A 20,259-nucleotide genomic window follows, 5' to 3' on the forward strand; every position below is an offset into this window, starting at 1 on the left:
AACATCTCATCGTAATGTCTCTGCCTGCAGACCCAGAATTCTGCGCAACCATAAAGATCGGTCCAGGTTTTCAGTAACTCTATTTAGAATTCTTCAACAGCTGCTCACTCTGATCACTTGCAGGTCCATGAAAGTTAGTTGACCCCACTGGAAGGATTCACAAAACTGTTTAACTGATCTCACACATTATTTAATAGCCAATTATTTAACAACCAATATTCCCCAATTAGCAATTGATTTTTTTTTCTAATGGCAAAAAAACAAAATAGTAAAAATATCTGCTGACTAGTTGCTATGGGTTCTAGAACTACAGCAGTCTTTTTCCATGCAACCTAATAACGCCATAGATATATATCCTAATAGCAATTTTAACCAATGAGCCCCCAATTGTCTGGTCCTTCCATTGTATTATTTAAACCACATTCTCCCTGTTGAAATGAAATATTTTATGAAACTTTGTCACTCACAACACAGTGAGATTTTTTACAAATCTGACTGTTTTAAAACAAGTCTGAATGTTAAATGTAGGTCTTCCTTTGACTTCCTAAGACATTTTTCATTTGAATTTTCAAAATTATTTAAATTAAATCTCAAAAATTCCAGAAGAATTTGGATATTTGCAGTGATTTTCTATAAATGTGGGAAAAAAACATGATCGCTAATAAATAGGCCCCTTAGAGTATCCTTGACCATGCCATCAAGCCAAAATGTACAAATATTTCTCTTCCGTTACTAGAAATTCACAAGACCAACACACAATCCAATGAGGGTCTCTTGCACCAGATGGATGTCTCACAATGTACAATGTATTCTGTGCTCTCTTTCATTCTATTCTTTGCATTCCCATCTTTCTTCTTCTCAGAGTTTTTCCGTAGGACATTTTGTAAGTTTTGTGTACGGGGCGGTGAAGGAAATTCTTATGTTTTAATTTATGTATTTCTTTCTTTTTTTGTCATTCTGTTGTTACAAGTGCAGTTTGAACATTGCTGTATTGTATTGATCAAGATTGTAACGTGTACATGTTTATGTAAAATTATGTTTTCTGTCATATAAAAAGTAACGCATTGTTGTAGTGCCGTCCTGGGGAACAGGTTTGTGATATTAAACTGGAGCATCATTTTTTTGGAACCATCCATCCATGGAAGTTACATGAGTGTCGTACCTCTGAGGAATTCAGTTGATCCATCATTGCCTCTGAGTCATTATTGCGTGAATGCTTTAGCAATGGAACGTAGTGCATGGCAGTCGCTATGTGCATGGGGCGCATGCTGGGCCCGAGAACAAATTCATAGCTAGAAATGTCTTGAACAAAAACTACTTTCTTGGTCATTGGTGTGTCTTTGTAGCAGTAGTGGGGAGCCTCAAACTGATTATATCTGTAATCAGTCCCCACCACTGCACAATGGTAACTAGCAAACAGTCTGTGCTTGTGTGGCCTGAAATCCTCTTTTTTATTCTCCCAGAGGCTCAGTGTAAACCCTACTATTCTGAGTATTCACACCCTCGGCTCCTCATCCATCAGATCTGCACAAGCCATTATTTGGATTTGTTCATTACTGGGGTCATTGGATTAAATGTTATCACTATGGCAATGGAGCACTACCAGCAACCCAAGGTAACCGAAAAGGCACTTGTGCTCCAGAAGGTGGGATGGGAGCAAACTCAATTTAATTTTTTTTTTGTCCCATGTATTATGTATTTTCTTGCCAAGTTTTTTCTTGCTATAAGTCTATTAAGGAACAGTGACTGATATGCTTTGTTAATTCACAAAAAAACAAAAACTCATTTTACAATGTTGTGGTCTTGAAGGCCATGGTGAAATCTGTTCCAGCAAAAGATGATATTGTGTTGTTAAAGGGGAACTGTCACCTTAAGAAATACATCCAAATCCTATTTGATGATGTTTGTGAAGCAAAATAAATTTCACTTACACTATAAACATAATTAAAATATTGTGTTTTATCATCTTGGAAATCACTGCCACAGCAGACAGGCAGGTGCCATTTTGTAGACACTGTTATTTAGGCAAGCTTTGCATCATTTCCAAATTTTGTTTATGTGCCAGAATGGGGGACCTGATACCTGGCTACACAATTAGATGGTTAGGAGGGCAGGGGGAATGTGGGGAGTGCAGTGAAATCGAGGAAGTGCAGAATGGAAAGTGAAAGTAATTGCCTGCCCCGCCCCTATGCCTTAGGCATGGAGGCGGAGTAGGTAATGTATGATTGACAGCTGAGACTTTTAAAACAAGTTTATAACTGGTATGGATGTTTTAATAACAAAAAGAATTTGGGTTTCTTGTTTAATTTGAAGGACTTTTATTATACAGCTTTTTATGTCAGGTAACTGCTATGGGCCATAGTTAATCATTAGGTAGTATATTAGTGAGTTCTGCTATTAATTAGCTGTCAAGGAATTAGGTACAGGTATGGGATCCGTTATCCGGAAACCCATTTTCCAGAAAGCAAATTACAGAAAGGATGTCTCCCATAAACTCAGTTTTATCCAAATAATACAAATTCTTACATGTGATTTTCTTTTTCTCTGTTATAATAAAACAGTGCCTTGTACTTGATCCCAACTAAGATATAATTAATCCTTATTGGAAGCAAAACCAGCCTATTGGGTTTATTTAATATGTATATGAAGATCCAAATCATGGAAATATCCGTTATCTGGAAAACCCCAGGTCCTGAGCATTCTGGATAACAGGTCCCATACCTGTAACAGATAAAAAGCTGAACAACTCATATTATGTTGATATCTAATATGTTTTCCTTCTAGGTATTGGATGAAGCACTAAAAATCTGTAATTACATATTTACCCTAATTTTTGTACTGGAATCTGGGTGCAAAATGATAGCTTTTGGCTTCCGGCGATTCTTTAAAGACAGGTACGTTACATTCCAGCAGAGATGTGACCATCACTTTTGTAGTCAACATGTTAGTCATGTTACATTCTAATGCAAAAAAAACCTTGAGAATTCTCTTTAATAAGGAATCTGCTTTTATAAAATATATTATTCCGATTTATATTTCCTGAATTAGCAAGGAGTTTTCATCAAGTTTTTAATTTTCCAATCCAGAAATAGGTAAAGCCAGACTCAAATGTCATTGTCTGTCTGATCCCCCCACTGAGACCAATACAGGATTACCAATTGTCTCCCCCCAATGCGGTTCTGCATATAATATCATTTTATATATCAGAAATGTCAAGTCATTGTGGAGCTAGTAGAACAAGTAGAGGTCCTTCATATGTTGCCTTTGGTTGTCAGTGAGGATATGGGAGATGTTTGCCAACACTGTGAAGGCTCCCACTTTCCCAACACTGCCTTAAGCTGGCCATAGACGCAAAGATCCGATCGTACGAATCAACGTACGATCGGACATTCCCATCTCCCGACCCTCCACTAACCATTTAGATCAAAGTCTATGGCCAGCTTTAGTCCCACTTGTGTCAGCTGCTCAATGGGATCTCTTCCAACAAATGCTGTGCTGGAACTGGTTTAATACCACATTTTTTAAAAAACATTCCTAGGTGGAACCAGTTGGATCTGGCCATTGTTCTTCTCTCCATCATGGGAATCACACTGGAAGAGATTGAAGTCAATGCATCGCTGCCCATTAACCCAACAATCATCCGAATAATGAGGGTCCTGCGTATTGCTCGTGGTATGTTTATACTGCACACGACTCACTTCAGTATTTATCCTTGTTACTACTACATAACCCAATTTGTGCTAACTTGGTGTGATGTCCAAATTTCAGAAGTTTATTCTTGTTCCAAAAGTTACGTTATTATTTTTCTGTATTGTTCTAGTGTTGAAGTTATTAAAGATGGCAGTTGGTATGCGAGCCCTGTTGGATACAGTTCTGCAAGCTCTTCCTCAAGTAAGGGTGCTCAGCACAGACCTCAAGACATACTGATGAGATCAATATCTAGAGTTCTACATATGTATTTATATGTTCCATGTTACTTTAATAGAGGGCATGGGAGGATGTAAGCTCAAGTAAACACAGTTTGACTATGAGGAAGTCATGGCTAATTTGCCATTCCTGATGTGTCCTCCTCTGCAGTAGAGCTTCTTTACACTTCTAAGTTAGTGCCACACTTAATCTTAGGCACATTTTTAGTGTGCCTACAACAACCCTACCTATCTATACACTTAAGTCATTATGAACACAAAACAGGAAAAGGCAGTATTAGCTACATCCATCCCCTGGTGATGTGTCACATTTCTTTATTGCACAACCCTTACAAATATTACATTAATATACTCACCTATATCTTTTTAGGGATTTTACGCCCCACTATTTCTTAACTGGGACTTAAAATACTGTAGATAGAGCTCCTTATTTCAATTGCACAGAGGCCCAAACAGCCCCCATCAGCCCACTAAATAGTAACTGTCTATGGCATCTTACAGCAGCCCCTCTGGCATTTGTCAAAATCCACAGATCCACAAGTGTTGAATATTGTAAGGTCCTAAACATTAAGCTTTGAATCCTATCATTAATAGCATAATGCCATCCACGGGGCAGCCCCACCAATAGGAGTCTACTGCCCTAACTTTGGACTGTCAGTGCTCACTTCTACTCATAACCTGACCGTCAGAGTTACTACTGTTTGTTCCAATCAATGTGAAAAGTAACATATAACTTAATATATATATATATATATATATATATATATATATATATATATATATATATATATATATATATATAGTATCTCTCACCTAATTAATTTATGTATTGCTTTTTGCAGGTGGGGAATCTCGGCCTGCTCTTTATGCTACTGTTTTTTATATTTGCCGCGTTGGGAGTTGAACTTTTTGGAGACTTAGGTAACTTTTTCCTGCCTTTGATTCAGCAGTGTAACAACATGCTGCCGCCCCCAACCGAAAAAGTCTTAATAGGGGTCTGGTGCGCACAGCCACTCTTGCTCTATCCCCCATTACCTGCCCGCCCAGTCCCCGTCCCCTTGTTCCCGATTCTCCCCACCAGCTCCTTTTATTAGTAATGCCAAATGAGCCCCAGTAAGTTAACCAAATGAGTGGCGTAACTATAGAGGAAGCAGACCCTGTGTCCTGGGCCCCGTTGTTCCCTGGGCACCCCCCCCCCCCCGGAAGGTCAGCTTCGTTTATAGTTACACCACTCCTTTCGTTGACTTACTGGGACTCATTTGGCATTACTGATAAAGGGGGCATAAGCATAAAAATGGACCATTTAGGTCTAAGGCCTCCCCTAAGGGACAATGTTATGTCAAAACAAAATAGTCCTGGAGCATACACAATGTGACATCTGCTATTGTACAGTACGTCTGGCTGCATAGAGAGGGTGCACCCAAAAGCAGTATGGACATACATAACAGCTATTTATTCACTAAATGGCTACTACAATACAGAAGGGCAGATATTAGTGAATGGACTCAGGAAGCTATGCAATATGCTTTTTGAGTCACCATAGACATTTACCTACTAGAATGATGTTGAGAATTTAATTCTTAGATAAATTGTATAGTTTTTGTCAATCTCCAATTATTTAACTCAAATGGTTAACGTGGGCACTTTCTAGGTCCATACCAACCAAGCAGTACTTTAACTGAGATAATGCAAAGAAATAATCATAGCAATGATGGAGAGCTTTTTCTGTTTGCATCATACTAAAGGTTAATTTGAGGGTGGCAACCCTTTTAGTATATTGGAAAAAATATAAAGACTAGTACTGGTACACAGACCCCATGATGGATAATTCATTCAATATAGGAACATGTGTTACAGTGACACAATCTTTTGTTTCCAGAATGCACTGATTCCCATCCGTGTGAAGGTCTTGGCAGACATGCCACTTTCAGGAACTTCGGCATGGCCTTTTTGACTTTGTTTAGAGTTTCCACAGGAGATAACTGGAATGGTATAATGAAGGTAAAATCATGACTATGCCATCATTTCTGAGAAGAAGACAATTTTAATATTTGCTCTTCTAAGCTTTTCATTTTCTTGAAACTTTCCTCTTGCCCAAGGGACAACATAGCAGCATGGTTATATTTATCTGGCTCATTCAGCCATGTCCATACAGTTGCCTTCAGGTTGAATATAGAACAGGGGTGCCCAGACTTTGTTACACTGGGATCTACTCTTGAATCCTGGCCCCCATCAGGAGATCTACCTTGATAGCGGGGCGGTGACATTTTTTGACCATGCCCATTTTTGTGGCCACACCCCCTAATTACCATGTTCATTTTACAAAATTTGGCAGGTTATAAAAGTTTCAACACACTCCCTTTTCCCTCTGCTGTCAGCCCAGTCAGTGCACTTCCCATGCCAGGCCCCAGGTGGTGGTCTACCAGGAACATGACGGGGATCTACTGGTAGACCGCGATCTACGTCCTGGGTGGGCACCCCTGATATAGAACAATCTAATTCAAGGGGAAGTATATAGGGGGACAATGTTCATGAAGTAACATCCAATTGTTCAACATCTCATTCCCAAACCAAAAGGGTATTAATATGAAGTTGCCCCTCCCTTTGCTGCTTTAACAGCCCAGCTCTTCTGGGAAGGTTCCCACTAGATGCTGGATGCTGGTGGGATTTGCTTCAATTCAGTCACAAGAGTATTTGTGAGGTTGACATGGCTCACAGTCAGTGTTTCAGTTGGGTTGAGGTCCAGCTGCTGCAATGGCCCATTGTTTTGCGAAATAGCCTTTCTCTAACCACAAAAGGCACTGGGAAACCAGAATGCTGGGCCCACCAGGAAACCCTAATCTGTAGGCTTGGTCTCCACATATGTTTCAAATTCCTAATTCTCCTAATCACTTCTCTTTACCTTCTATCAACTATTCTTTTGTATATTTCTTTTTTGTTCTCATACAGAAAAAACTAATGAATATAAACATCAAGGCAAATGTTTGGGTCAGCATGAGGGCCCACTGAACTGAGCCCAATGGTAGTTTTCTTGGTATCCTGGTGGGCCAGTCCGACACTGGGGAACATCCCATAAGTTTCCATAAGATTCCATAAATCTGTGCCAGCACAGGTATTCAGTAAGCACATATCAGCAGGAACAGCTTCCTATGTTTGCTCATAACATATACCAGGGGTCCCCAACCTTTTTCCACCCTTGAGCAACATTCAGATTTAAAAAGAGTTGGGGAGCAACAAAAACATGAAAATTGTTCCTGGGTGGTGCCAACTAAGGATTGTGATTGACTATTGGTAGCCCCTATGTGGACTGGCAGACTACAGGAGCCTCTGTTTGGTAGGACACCTGGTTTTTATGCAACCAAAACTTGTTAACAAGCCTGGAATTCAAAAATAGGCACCTGCTCTGAGGCCACTGGGAGCAACATCCAATGGGTTGGGGAGCAACTTGTTGCTCACGAGCTACTGGTTGGGGATCACTGACCTATACAGATATTTAAACCAGGGACATGTGTGTGTGTGTGTGGGGGGGGGTGCTATGAAAACATTCTCATTATGGAATTCAAACAATAACTTGTGCAATCTTGTGTTACCTTTCTTCTGCACCACAGGACACACTCCGTGACTGCAATGAGGATTCCACCTGTTACAACACCGTCATCTCCCCAATCTATTTTGTTTCTTTTGTGCTGACTGCCCAGTTTGTCCTGGTCAATGTGGTAATAGCAGTGCTCATGAAACACCTTGAGGAAAGCAATAAGGAAGCTAAGGAGGAGGCAGAGTTAGAGGCAGAGATGGAACTAGAGTTACAGATCCAGAACATGCAGGTTCCAGATCCAGACCCGTTTATGTGGACTGGGAGAGATCTTGGCTACCCTCAGGAAGGTTCTTATGGATATATGAATTCTGTGCAGAACAAGGCCGACTCACAGCTTTCATTAGTCAATCCCATGGTAAGTCATTTCTCACCTCATTTTCTAGCAATGGTTAGAACTTGGCCCAAAAGTTTCTTTGTCTAATGATTCAGGTGAAATTTAATTTAGAAGCAAATGTACCAGGAGATTTTAACTATAGGATCAAAACTTATAGATGATCTGTGGCATCAGGAATCTTTTTAATTTAACTATAATAATATGCAGGTGTAACGTTCGGTATCCCACAACCCAGAGTAAACCCGAATGTCCCGGGCTCGGCTCACGCTTCGGCCTATAACCGCCGCCTTTCACGTCGGGTGGAGCCCTCCGCTACTCGGATGCCGCCAGGACTTAATAGTGAGGAGACTGAGGGAAGAACTCTGGGCGAGCAAGGGAAATAAACGTAAAGTTTAACAAAGTCCAGGAACGGGCCGAGTCAAAACCAATCGGAAATGCGGTACAAAATCGGTAAACAGCAGAGTGGTCGAGGTCACAGGCCGGGTCAGCAACTAACAGGGTCGAAGTACAAAAATGGAATCCAAAGAGTAGTCAGGAACAAGCCAAAGGATCAGGGCAGGCGGAAGTCAAACAGTAATCAGGAATAGCCAAAGGTCACAACAAGAATCACAGAAATAATCACACCCAGGAACGATAAACAGAACCTACGTTGGGCAAGGCACAAAAGGACTGCTGGCCATTTAAGGATTTGAATTTGGCGCCATTGGACGCTGGCGAATCAGCGCCAGCGCCTGCGCAATCGCGTCAGCGTAACTGTCCCTTTAATTGCTGCGCATGCGCGCGGCGCGCTCCATAGGAGCCGGCGCCTGAGGCCTAGCCGCATCGGCGGCGGAGGAGAGAGACGGGCGTCTCCGTCGAGGGGGCGACAGGCGTCCCTGTCGTCCCCTCGGTAAGTACCTAACAGCAGGTATGGGACCTGTTATCCAGAATGTTTGGGACATGAGGTTTTACGGTGGTGCCACACTGGGAAATTAGTCGAAAAGTGACAAATCTTCTCTACTGCAGGTGACTAATCTCCCTAAATGCCTTCCCACCAGCAAGAATGCGAATCGCCGGCAGGATGGCATACGTATCTCTTCGGTTTTCCGAAGTTGCCTCACAAGGAAACTTCGGGTAACTTTGGAAAACCGAAGTGATACATATGCCATCCCGCCAGCGATTCACATTATTGCCGGCAGGATGGCTTTTCGGGGAGATTAGTCGCCTGCAGTAACAAAGATTTGTTGCTTGGCGACTAATCTCCCTGTGTGCCACCACCCTTACGGATAATGAATCCTTCCATAACTTGGATCTTCATAGTCTTCTAGAAAACATATAAACGTTGGAGATGGCCTTTCTGTAATTCAGAGCTTTCTGGATAACGGGTTTCCAGATAACGGATCCCATACCTGAAATCATATTAGTCCTAGATCAGCTCTTTCATGTCAGATGCAAAATATGAAAGATGCATTTGTTACCATTTTAGCTGGCCACACACATAAAACACATATCATTTTTTTGGTATATGTATGCTGGGACAATGCTTCCAACAGATATTTTTGTACCATGAACATTGGTTGGTTTGTTGATGGTCCTGATGGAAAATGTCAGTTTCTAATGCATCATATCTGCCAATGCGTCAGACATTGTCAGACGAGGAAATAAAGAGGAGCTGGATATCATATCAATATTCTTTATACCGTGGAAATCAGTTGGTTCATCAGTTGCAAATATTAGAAAATGCCATCTACAGAAATAAAGAGAAGCTGGATGATCCCAATCAGTATCTTTGTAAAATAGATGCAAATCTTTAAAAATATAACATAACAAAGTTCACATTTCACTTTATTTTATTTAAATGGTATACATAAATCCATAGAGAGAAGTGAAAAATATGTGTGAAAGACAAATGAACTTTACCACCACCACTGCCTCTAATTGATTTATCCACCACCATTACCTGCAATTCACTTGTCCACCACCACTGCCTGTAATTAATTTATCCACCACCATTGCCTCTAATTAATTTATCCACCACCATTGCCTGTAATTCACATATCCACCACCACTGTCTGTAGCTAAACCAATGTGAGCAAATACAACAGCTTTTCTTTCTTGTTTAGTACCCATGCCCAGATTTGTAGAGAGGCCACTAAGGCCTGGGCCTAGGGCAGCAGATTGTTAGGGGACGGCATGCTGTCCAACAACACCCACATTGCTTCAGAAACACTGGGGATAAGCAGGAGATACAATAGTTTTAAAGTTTCCCCTGCACCAATGCCCATTGCTCTGGTCCTGATGATGAAAATATGTCAGAATAAAGGGGAGGGGATGGGGGCGACAAACGGCATGTAAATCTGGCCCTGTTCGTACCTGGTGTATATTAAATGTAAATATAAAGCCACAGGGGGTTATGATACACAGTATGTGCATATTTACTGATCAGCAAGTGAACAGCATTTGCAGAATGCCTTAACATTAAAGGACAAGTAGAGCCTGAAAAAAAATTCACCTAAAAACAATTTCCCCTAAAGTTCTATGGAGTTTATGTTTCTGACCAACTACAAAGAGGGTGACCAAACTGGCATAAGGTGTGCCAATCAGCACTTAGTAATGCTTAGGGATGGACCGAATCCACTATTTTGGATTCGGCCGAACCCCCGAATCCTTTGCGAAAGATTCCCCGAATCCGAACCCTAATTTGCAAATGCTAATTAGGGGTGGGAATGGGAAAACATTTTTCACTTCCTTGTTTTATGACAAAAAGTCATGAGATTTCCCATCCTGCCCCTAATTTGCATATGCAAATCAGGATTCGGGTTCGGCTGGGCAGAAGGATTCGGCTGAATCCGAATCCTGCTGAAAAAGGCCGAATCCTGGCCAAATCCCGAACCGAATCCTGGATTCGGTGCATCCCTATTAGGAAGAGCAGCCCAATTTGTCCTGTGACACCAACCCAGACAGAAGACAACTAGGTTGCCCTGAATGTTTGATGACATCAAGCTGTTATGTTATGAATCTATGACACCACAGCACGTCTTGGTTTGATTCTACTTTGTCAGTCTTTTCTTTGCCTGTTTCTTGTACATTATCAAAGGGAAATGCAGGTACCTGGTACTCTTCTTGATGTACTCTGTATATTTTCTATCTCCTGCCTCCTTCTCCCCTTTCCCCTGCATGCGTTGGCACACCCCTTACAGGAAAGACACATGTTTGATACAATATCACTACTGATCCAGGGATCCTTGGAAGGAGAGATGAAGCTGATGGACAATTTGTCTGGCTCTGTGTGCCACCATTACGCCCTCCCTCCCACTGACAACGGCTCCTCAGAAAAACAGGTCAGTTCCCCCTAATTTATCTTGATATACCATAAAAGCCCATTCTCCGCATACAGATTTATCCTCCCCACATCACTGGTGGAATAAAGGTTTAGTACAAGTGAAAAACATTTATGAAGGCTGGTATTTCTCAGTGTGGTTCTTTTACGTTGTTCCCACTAAGATACTTAAGACAAAAGAGGAGGCTTCTATTCAAGAATACAAATTATCCAGGAGTATTTCTTTACTAGGATAAAGCCAATCTTCTGCAAAGGAAAAAGACATGGGTTGGCCAGTCCTTGCTTCCGAGCCACTTGGAAAACATAATAATTATATACTTTGTATTTTGTTGCTCTTGTAATGGTTTCTATTTTTTTCCTTCATCTAGATACCACTGGCAGAGATGGAAGGCCTATCAATGACATCGGACATTCTGTCAGAAAAGTCATGGTCCTTAGCTCTGACAGATGACTCCTTGCCAGATGACCCCAACCTCAACCCATTTGGTGTACTGGAAACCAAAGTATGAGCACTTTTTGTAGACATAGGGCACCTAATGATGCTGTTTGGCAGATATTGTAGTAGAGTTTAGTAGACAAAACTAATCTTGCTTCCAGACCAGTTTCAGTACATCATTCTTCATGGTGGGATATTATTTATAAAGCATAATTGAAAAAACTTTTTTATAACAGGGACCTGAGTCTTCCATTTTAAACTTTATATTTACAAAATCCCTCTAAGCCACACCACCAAGTGGTACCCACAACAATGCCTATTAAAGGAGAACTAAAGCCTAAAAATGAATATGTCTAAAAATGCCATATTTTTTTTACTGACATTATTGCACCAGCCTAAAATGTCAGCTTCTGAATAGCAGAAATAATCCAGGACTTCAAACTTGTCACAGGGGGTCATCATCTTGGAAAATGTCTGTGACACTTAAATACTCAGTGGGCTCTGAGCAGCTGTTGAGAAGCTAAGCTTAGGGGTCGTTTCAAATTATCCAGCAGAAAATGAGGTTGATCTGTAATATAAGCTGATGCTACAGGGCTGATTATTAAATTCTGATGCTAATTGCACTGGTTTCTGTGCTGCTATGTAGTAATTATCTGTATTAATTACTAATCAGCCCTATATTGTGACATTTCTATATATGCACTGTATATTTTGAGTGGGTCACTAAGCTCAGTAAGTGACAGCAGCTCAGAGCATGTGCAGTGAAACAGCAGAAAAGAAGATGGGGAGCTACTGGGGCATCTTTGGAGACACAGATGTTCCGTGCTAAAGGGCTGTGGTTGCCTTGGGCTGGTACAGAAGCACAAAACATAATGTGCAACATTTCTAGCTACTTCTTTAGTTGAGCTTTAGTTTTCCTTCAAAGAATTATGCCACCAATAACCCTGTGACAGAACTGGATCTCTGTACTCAGCAGGGCTTCCCTATGCCAGTTGAATCAGTCAGGCCCTAATCGGGCTCTGCACAATGACATACCTATCAGTGCACAATGAGAATGTGATGTCATTCCATACATTATATAAACTGCACCTGCAGCCCTGAAGAGTCTGTGCAGGTCTTGAGGTGGGGGAATATCACTGTCTGTTGGGAAATGCTTGGGCCACAATGTACCATGAAATGTTGGTTGTGAGATGGAACAAGAGAACAGGCAGCATTAGAGCAGCAGTCAACAGGAGAGAGGGAGAAACCAATTGCCCACGCAACCTCAGAGCCCAGTTGTCTGCCTTAGAGCAACACCCAGTCTAGACGTCCCCATTAAAATGATAAAATTGGTCCTCACAGTTGATAACAGAATGGCTCTGGTGCCCAAGAAACATCACCCTGGTAGATGTGACAGTAGATTTACTGCTGGGCTTTGTTTAGCTTAGAGGGAAGTACTGTTGTGTTCCTATCAGTTATAGAAACTTCCAGTTATCTCTTTACCAATATATGGCTCTCCATTGCTTTCATGTTGTGTTCCTCCATCCTAGCCTGCTCTTATCATTAGAATAACTTTTAGGGGCCTATTTACTTAGTTCGAGTGAAGGAATAGAGGAAAAAAAGTTAGAATTTCGAATGGTCAAATATTGCTACTTCGACCATTGAATGGGCTACTTCAAACTTCGACTATGACCTTCGAATCGAATGATTCGAACTAAAAATCGTTCGACTATTCGAACCATTCGATAGTTGAAGTACTGTCTTTTTAAAAAATTCTTCGACCCCCTAGTTCGCCACCTAAAACCTACCGAGGCCAATGTTAGCCTATGGGGAAGGTCCCTATAGGCTTCCTAACAATTTGCTGATCGAAGTAATATCCTTCGATCGATGGATTAGAATCCTTCGAATCGTTCGATTCAAAGGATTTAATCGTTCGATCGAACGATTATTCCTTCGATCGTAGGAATAGAGGTAAATCCTTTGACTTCGATATTCGAAGTCGAAGGATTTTACTTCGACAGTCAAATATCGAGTGTTAATTAACCCTCGATATTCGACCCTAGGTAAATGTGCCCCTTACTGTCAGTTTGAAGTGAAGGTATCTATAGAGCATAGATTCTCAATCTTCCTGTGTTCACAAACCTTTAGTCGTCCATCATTCATGCCGCCCGCTCCTACAAAAGGGCACACAGATGCTAAGCATTAATGCAACATTTTTTTTAAAAATTATTTTGCAGCTGGGGCTCCCTGAGGAGAAACATTCCACAGCCACAGAAGAGGCTACTAATCTTCTCAGCGTACGAAAACCTTCAGTATGCCGGACCCACTCCCTGCCCAATGACAGCTACATGTTGAAAACAGGAGGCTCATGCGTTGAGGGCCACGAGCAAAGAAACCACTGTTACCAGAAATCAGGTAGAAACACACTGATTTACCTGTTTGTCCAAAAATATTTGTCATAGTATTCATATTATTATTATGAAAAAAATGCAATCACGTTTTTAGCCACAAGTATTCACAATTTGTCTAATAGAAAAAAAACCTGAAATTAAAATCTCCCCACCTTAAACCCAGAGAGCTGCTGTAGAAGTTAGTAGGAAGTATTTCTGTGACAAACACAATGAAGTTGAACCTGATTTGATCATTTTACAGATTCATACTAGGGATGCACTGAATCCAGAATTCAGTTCGGGATTCAGCCAGGATTCAGCCTTTTTAGCAGGATTCGGCCGAATCCTTCTCCCCGGGCGAACCAAATCCAACGCCTAATTTGCATATGCAAATTAGGGGTGGGGAGGAAAAATCGCATGACTTTTTGTCACAAAACAAGGAAGTTAAAACTGTTTTCCCCTTCCCACCCCTAATTTGCATATGCATGTGCAAATTAGGATTCAGATTCGGTTCGGTATTCAGCCTAATCGTTTGCGAAGGATTCAGGGTTCGACTGAATCCAAAATAGTAGATTCAGTGCATCCCTAGAGCATTCTAATAAATATGACCCCATGTCAAAGATTATAATCGTTTGTGTGAATTTTTTTTTTTTTTAAACTTTATTTTTGAATTTTCAAAATGCAATTATTACATTTGACATAGATGACATTATCACCTTCCACTTCCCAGTTATACAGTTCGTATTTTAAACAGTCATCACAAATGAATTCCGCGTATAGTAATAATTATCATAAAAAAAAGGGAAAGGAAAAAAAGAAAAACAAGACAGAATTGCAGATTGTGAACAGAAAAGGGTTCAGTTTTATCAAGGTTGTCACCTAAATATATTGTTTCTTGGTATTCATTGATTTTAGTGATCAGGGGGGGGAGAAATAGTTCCAGTTTCCCCATATCTCATTAAATTGAGGGATCGATCTGTTACATAGGGCCGCAAGATATTCCATCTGTTTCACCTCCTCTATTTTATCCTTCATTTTTCCCCAAAAGAAGGGTCCATGGCTCTCTTTGTATGGTGTTGTGTGAATTTTTAAAATTACAGGAATCAGTGGTAACTCAGCAATTGAATTTCACATTTATGGGTGCAGCCATATTTATAAATCTTCTCTATATCTCCCTTCCCAGGTTCCAGCACAACAATTGAGTCTCAGCCAAATGACCTCAACTCTCTTCTCCAAGTGCCACAAATCTCCATTCCTAATGAAGCTTCAGGAAGTACAGTGCTGTCAATCATTCCCAAACTCCCATCCCCCCTGTGTTCTCCATCTGCTAATAGGATGCTTCGGAGACAGGTACAATAAACTGCATGGAACATAACCCTATTTCTTAAAAATGAATGCAAAATTAATAAAGAAAATTAAACGTTCTTACACAATTTGGTTTGATAAAAAAACTGGCCATCAAGTTCCACTTTTCCTAACATCACTGACCAGCATTAGGCAAAAACAACACTAATGCCCACTGTGCTTTTTCTTGATGTTCACTGAGCTACCATTAAACCATGCTGATGGCACACAGAGAATTTGTACAGCCTCGCCACCCTCATGGTGCAGAATATTTGTTTGCATTTAAATTAAAATGTCTTTTGAGTAAATACTTATTTGTTGTCCTAGGTATTCTAGGCACACACTACTAGAAAAGTATATTATTATGAAAATTATTTATTTACATGAAGCAGAGTTTTACATATGAGGTGTTTTATGCAATGTCTTTTTATAGAGACCTACATTGTTTGGGGGTATAGTTTTCCTTTAAAGTTAAAAAATCAACAATTACTGGCTTAGAGAGAACAATGGGCCTAGGCACCCCCAAGTGATTGTATTCAGGGCCGGAACTAGGGGTAGGCAGAGTAGGCACGTGCCTAGGGCGCAAAGCTGGGGGGCACCAGGCACGTAACACCTCTGTCACCTACTTCTAGTCCGGTTCCCTTCTCTGCCCAACTATCTGTGGTATTTTAACATTTTTGCACTTGTGTGCATGCGCAAGACCTCTAATCAGCGCATGCGCACGCGAGCGGCCATTCGCGCATGCGCAATCTAAGCCTGCGCCGCAACTGGCCAGCTTGCCTAGGGCGCTCTGATTGTATTGACTTACCTGAAACCCCGGGCCGGTGCTCCTATTGGCAGAAAACTGCACCGGCCCGGGATTATACCAGTGAGCACCACGGAACTCTTCTTTTTCATCTTCTGCTTTCTTCACGTGGCTGCGTATGCGCAGTAGAGCGAAAAGCCAAACTTTAACTAAAAAGTCTAGGGGGTGCCTAACATTTGGCACCACCAAGTGCTGCAAGCCTTTCCTTCTCCTTTAAGGATCCTCCAGCAGTCACTTAGTCTGTACCTGTTTATATAAAGGTTTTATATAGAAATCAATAAAACATTCTGAAAGGAGAACTATACCCTGAATAATGTAGGTCTCTATAAAAAATATATTGAATAAATAATTGAATGATAAAATAACATTGCTTTTTATCTCTTTTTCAGGAAGCAATCAGAACCGACTCTTTGGAATTTTTTTCCAATAGCAAGGAAAATGTTGGGATAACTGATCCTCCACCTGTATATATTCCAGTTTGCCAGGTGTCCACAGACACATCCTCAGCTTTCATTGAACCAGAGAGAACTTTATGCCAGTTGAAACGACGCAGTGTTTACACCCAGCAAGTCCAAGATACCTGCAAGATGTTCAGGTACCCTGATACTTCCCACACCAATATGAACATATTACGAGAAACCTCACAGGTTCCAGAGAAAGAAGATTTGTTGAGTGCAACATGTTGTGAACGGCATCTCAACTCCAAAACATGTAAAGCGTTAAGTGTCTATTCTGCAGCATACTCCTTAAGCCAGAAACTGAAACTAGGTAACAGCAGCAATGTTATTTTGAAGGACATGAAGAGGTTCTACAGCGTAGATGCTCAAGGTGTCCTTAAAAAGACATCCTCTTGGTTGGATGACCCCAGAAGACATTCTATAGAAATTTGTTCTTTAGAGAACACCCTTCATCGCTACTCTACTTCACGTTCTTGTGGATTCATTAGCCACAAATTTCAGGAGAAGGAGGACTTGCAAATAGTGCACAGGACAGGTGGACATGATCCTGTCTGTCCAGATTGTGTTTACTCAGGAGAAGCATCAGAACAACCACTCTCATACGTCTCAAGTGGACAATCACAATCGTCAGACTCGACCGAGCTCAATAAAATAGTTGACTCTTTCATTCCGGAAATGCAGACATCCCCTAAACCACTGGCCGATCTAATTTCTGTTGACAGTTTTTCTATGGATACGGTTGAATTAAATCAATGACTATGCAATCGGGTGCCAAAATAAACACATTTCGATTCTATTGGGTTAAATATCCAAAGAGGGACTTGTGAACCTTGCAGCTCTGGGAATATACTTGAACAATGCATCTGCTTGGATAATAGCAATACATTTTCCAAAATTTTGTTTAGTAAGAAAGAATAAGAGAGCTCAACATGTATAATATTTTTTATTAAATAAATTTATTGGAGTATCTGCCTTTTTGGGTTATTCTACTTAAAAAAAATGCAAGTTCGGAAGCTCTAAACTGTCCATTAACGAATAATGGCATTTTGAATACATACCTTAATATTTTCCATATTTACAGTGTACAATGATATATTTATAACAGGAGACTGGTGATCACAACAGTTGTTTTAAAGCTGTTAAATGAATTGTTAATTACAAACAGTAGTTTTTGCAGTAAGCTGCAGTCCTCAAGCTGTTGCACGTTGCAACTGGAAGATGTGCCATTACAGATGTCCAACTGCAGTCTTCTAGTTCTTTCTGAACTACATCAAGCTGTCAAAGGTTGGGTGTTGGTCAAACTGCAACCCTCCCACATAGAACTCACCCATGCCAGCAAACCCATCCATGACATCAGCAAAGGGGGCAGGTATATAAATAAAGACAGCAAGTAGTTTCAGCCATCACAAAAGGAAAGGACAGGGTAAGGCAGAGGGCTGGCTACAAGCCCATAACTCCCTGCAGGGGGGACCCTAACCAAAGGTTTCAGGCCAACCCATACATAACTATTCACAAATGCTTATAACTCAACCAGTAAGTTGAGTTACCGGTAATTGTACTGTAAAAGCACTGGAGTGTTCCGGAAATCATTTTTTGAAAACTTGGATTATTTGGATAAAATGGAGTCTATGGGAGATCATAAATTGGAGCTTTCTGGATAATGGGTTTCAGGATAATTGATCCCATACCTGTACAATGTAATGATAGGTTTGCAGAAGATCCAGGCTGTATTTGTACCACAGTATTAAGGGTCGAATATCGAGGGTTAATTAACCCTCGATATTCGACTGGGGCATTAAAATCCTTCAACTTCGAATATCGAAGACGAAGGATTTTGCGCAAATAGTTTGATCGAACGATCAAAGGAATAATCGTTTGATCGAACGATTAAATCCTTCAAATGGAAGGATTTTAATCCATCGATCGAACGATTATCCTTCAACCAAAAAAAGATAGCCAAGCCTATGGGGACCTTCCCCATAGGCTAACATTGAGTTCGGTAGCTTTTAGGTGGCGAACTAGGGGGGTCGAAGTTTTTCTTAAAGAGACAGTACTTCGACTATTGAATGGTCAATAGTCGAACGATTTTTAGTTCGAATCATTCAATTCGAAGTCGTAGTCGAAGGTCGAAGTAGCCCATTCGATGGTCGAAGTAGCCAAAAAAACACTTCCAAATTCAAAGTATTTTTTTCTATTCCTTCACTCGAACTTAATGAATGGGCCCCTTAATGTGTTTATTAAGATTTTCTATTATAGATATTATCTATAACCCGAACTGCAATTGGGTTGTATTATAACTAAAAACAAATGTTATATTCTAGTATTAGACTTATCCAGGTTTCTACAAAGTTCCCTTCTGATTCTCTAAAATGTGCCCAAGGGTGTCCATACATCCAGCATCTCTTCAGGGCATCTGACAGATTGGCCTACAGACAGAAGGAATGAATACCATACAGCTGGCCACACGTGGATTAGAACAGATAAAAACTGCAGAAAGTGAAGTGAGGTTATGGCTTTATTACACTGAATTTTATGGAGGGAGAGCAAAATAGACAAAAGACAGCCCATAGTTGCCAGGGGAGACATCTATCTATGCAGTATGATCACGAAAATGTGGTCTATGAGGTGCTGAAGGCCTAAGTAAATCTCGTTCATGGTGTTATATATACTGTATACCTGTATATATTCACACACACAAGGGTTTATCTTAATATACACGAAAATGTACAACCCAGTGGCTTAGTAGGAAAGACGATGATGTTTGCAGGCATCATGAGAAACCCACCATTTTGACATTTTTTAATGTGAAATAAGTAATAAATACCCAAAAATAATAAGATTGTGTGCACAAAGGGCCCCAGGGTTGGATTTCTGAGCATCCTTTTTCCTACAGCCAGAACATGTGGACAGGGTATGCACACATTTGACATGCCGCCCTATTCCCAGGCCTTTGTGGCTGTGCCACAAATGTGGAGCTGCCGATGGTTAAGTAGTTAGCGCTGCTTTGTGGTGCTGGAGTGTTTTGTTTAATTCCAACCGACACATAAACACCCACAAAAACTAAGGTAATTTTTACCAAAAAGCCAGTTTACCTACCTGTGACGGTAATGTCTTAGAGGTTGATGCTTCAGAAACTGCTGTTGGAGCTATAGTGTCTCAAGAAGCCAGTGTTAAAGGAACAGTAACGTCAAAAAAGAAAAGTGTTTTAAAGTAATAAAAATATAATGCAGTATTGCCCTGCACTGGTAAAACTACTGTGTTTGCTTCAGAGACACTACTATTGTTTATATAAATAAGCTGTGGTGTAGCAATGGGGGCAGCCATTCAAAGGAGAAAAAGCTCAAGTTACACAGCAGATAGCAGATAAGCTCTGTAGAACATAATAGTGTTATCTGTTATCCATTATTTAACCAGTGCCATATAGCCGTTTTTCAATTTCCGCCATTGCTCCACAGCAGCTTATTTATATGAACTATAGTAGTGTTTCTGAAGCAAACAGATCCGTTTTACCAGTGTAGGGCAACACTACATGATATTTTCATTACTTTAAAACACTTACATTTTTTGGTGTTACTGTTCCTTTAAGTATTTTCTTCATCCTATTGCTTTCTCTTTAAAGAAACTTACACTTTCTGTAAAGATGTTTCTGATTTTTTGTTACAAAGTGACCTAA

General features: G+C 40.6%; 1 protein-coding gene across 5 annotated transcripts in view; it reads left to right on the forward strand.

Moving 5' to 3' along the window:
• Nucleotides 1-17,553, forward strand: part of LOC108702791 (voltage-dependent T-type calcium channel subunit alpha-1G) — a 118,626-nt gene extending 101,073 nt beyond the window's left edge. For 4 of the 5 annotated variants that reach the window (XM_041579261.1, XM_018238480.2, XM_041579262.1 and 1 more), the window contains 12 exons: nucleotides 1,464-1,615; nucleotides 2,785-2,894; nucleotides 3,539-3,672; nucleotides 3,821-3,891; nucleotides 4,769-4,847; nucleotides 5,806-5,927; nucleotides 7,535-7,876; nucleotides 11,035-11,175; nucleotides 11,543-11,677; nucleotides 13,827-14,004; nucleotides 15,163-15,329; nucleotides 16,518-17,553. In XM_041579261.1, the coding sequence (XP_041435195.1) occupies nucleotides 1,464-1,615; nucleotides 2,785-2,894; nucleotides 3,539-3,672; nucleotides 3,821-3,891; nucleotides 4,769-4,847; nucleotides 5,806-5,927; nucleotides 7,535-7,876; nucleotides 11,035-11,175; nucleotides 11,543-11,677; nucleotides 13,827-14,004; nucleotides 15,163-15,329; nucleotides 16,518-17,342 (2,456 nt within the window). In that variant the 3' untranslated portion in view covers nucleotides 17,343-17,553. The remainder of the gene's footprint in view (nucleotides 1-1,463; nucleotides 1,616-2,784; nucleotides 2,895-3,538; nucleotides 3,673-3,820; nucleotides 3,892-4,768; nucleotides 4,848-5,805; nucleotides 5,928-7,534; nucleotides 7,877-11,034; nucleotides 11,176-11,542; nucleotides 11,678-13,826; nucleotides 14,005-15,162; nucleotides 15,330-16,517) is intronic. The other variant, XM_041579263.1, reaches the window with a different exon arrangement.
• The last annotated feature ends 2,706 nt before the right edge of the window (nucleotides 17,554-20,259 follow it).

Source organism: Xenopus laevis, chromosome 9_10S, assembly GCF_017654675.1.
Source record: "Xenopus laevis strain J_2021 chromosome 9_10S, Xenopus_laevis_v10.1, whole genome shotgun sequence".
Lineage (NCBI taxonomy): Eukaryota > Metazoa > Chordata > Amphibia > Anura > Pipidae > Xenopus > Xenopus laevis.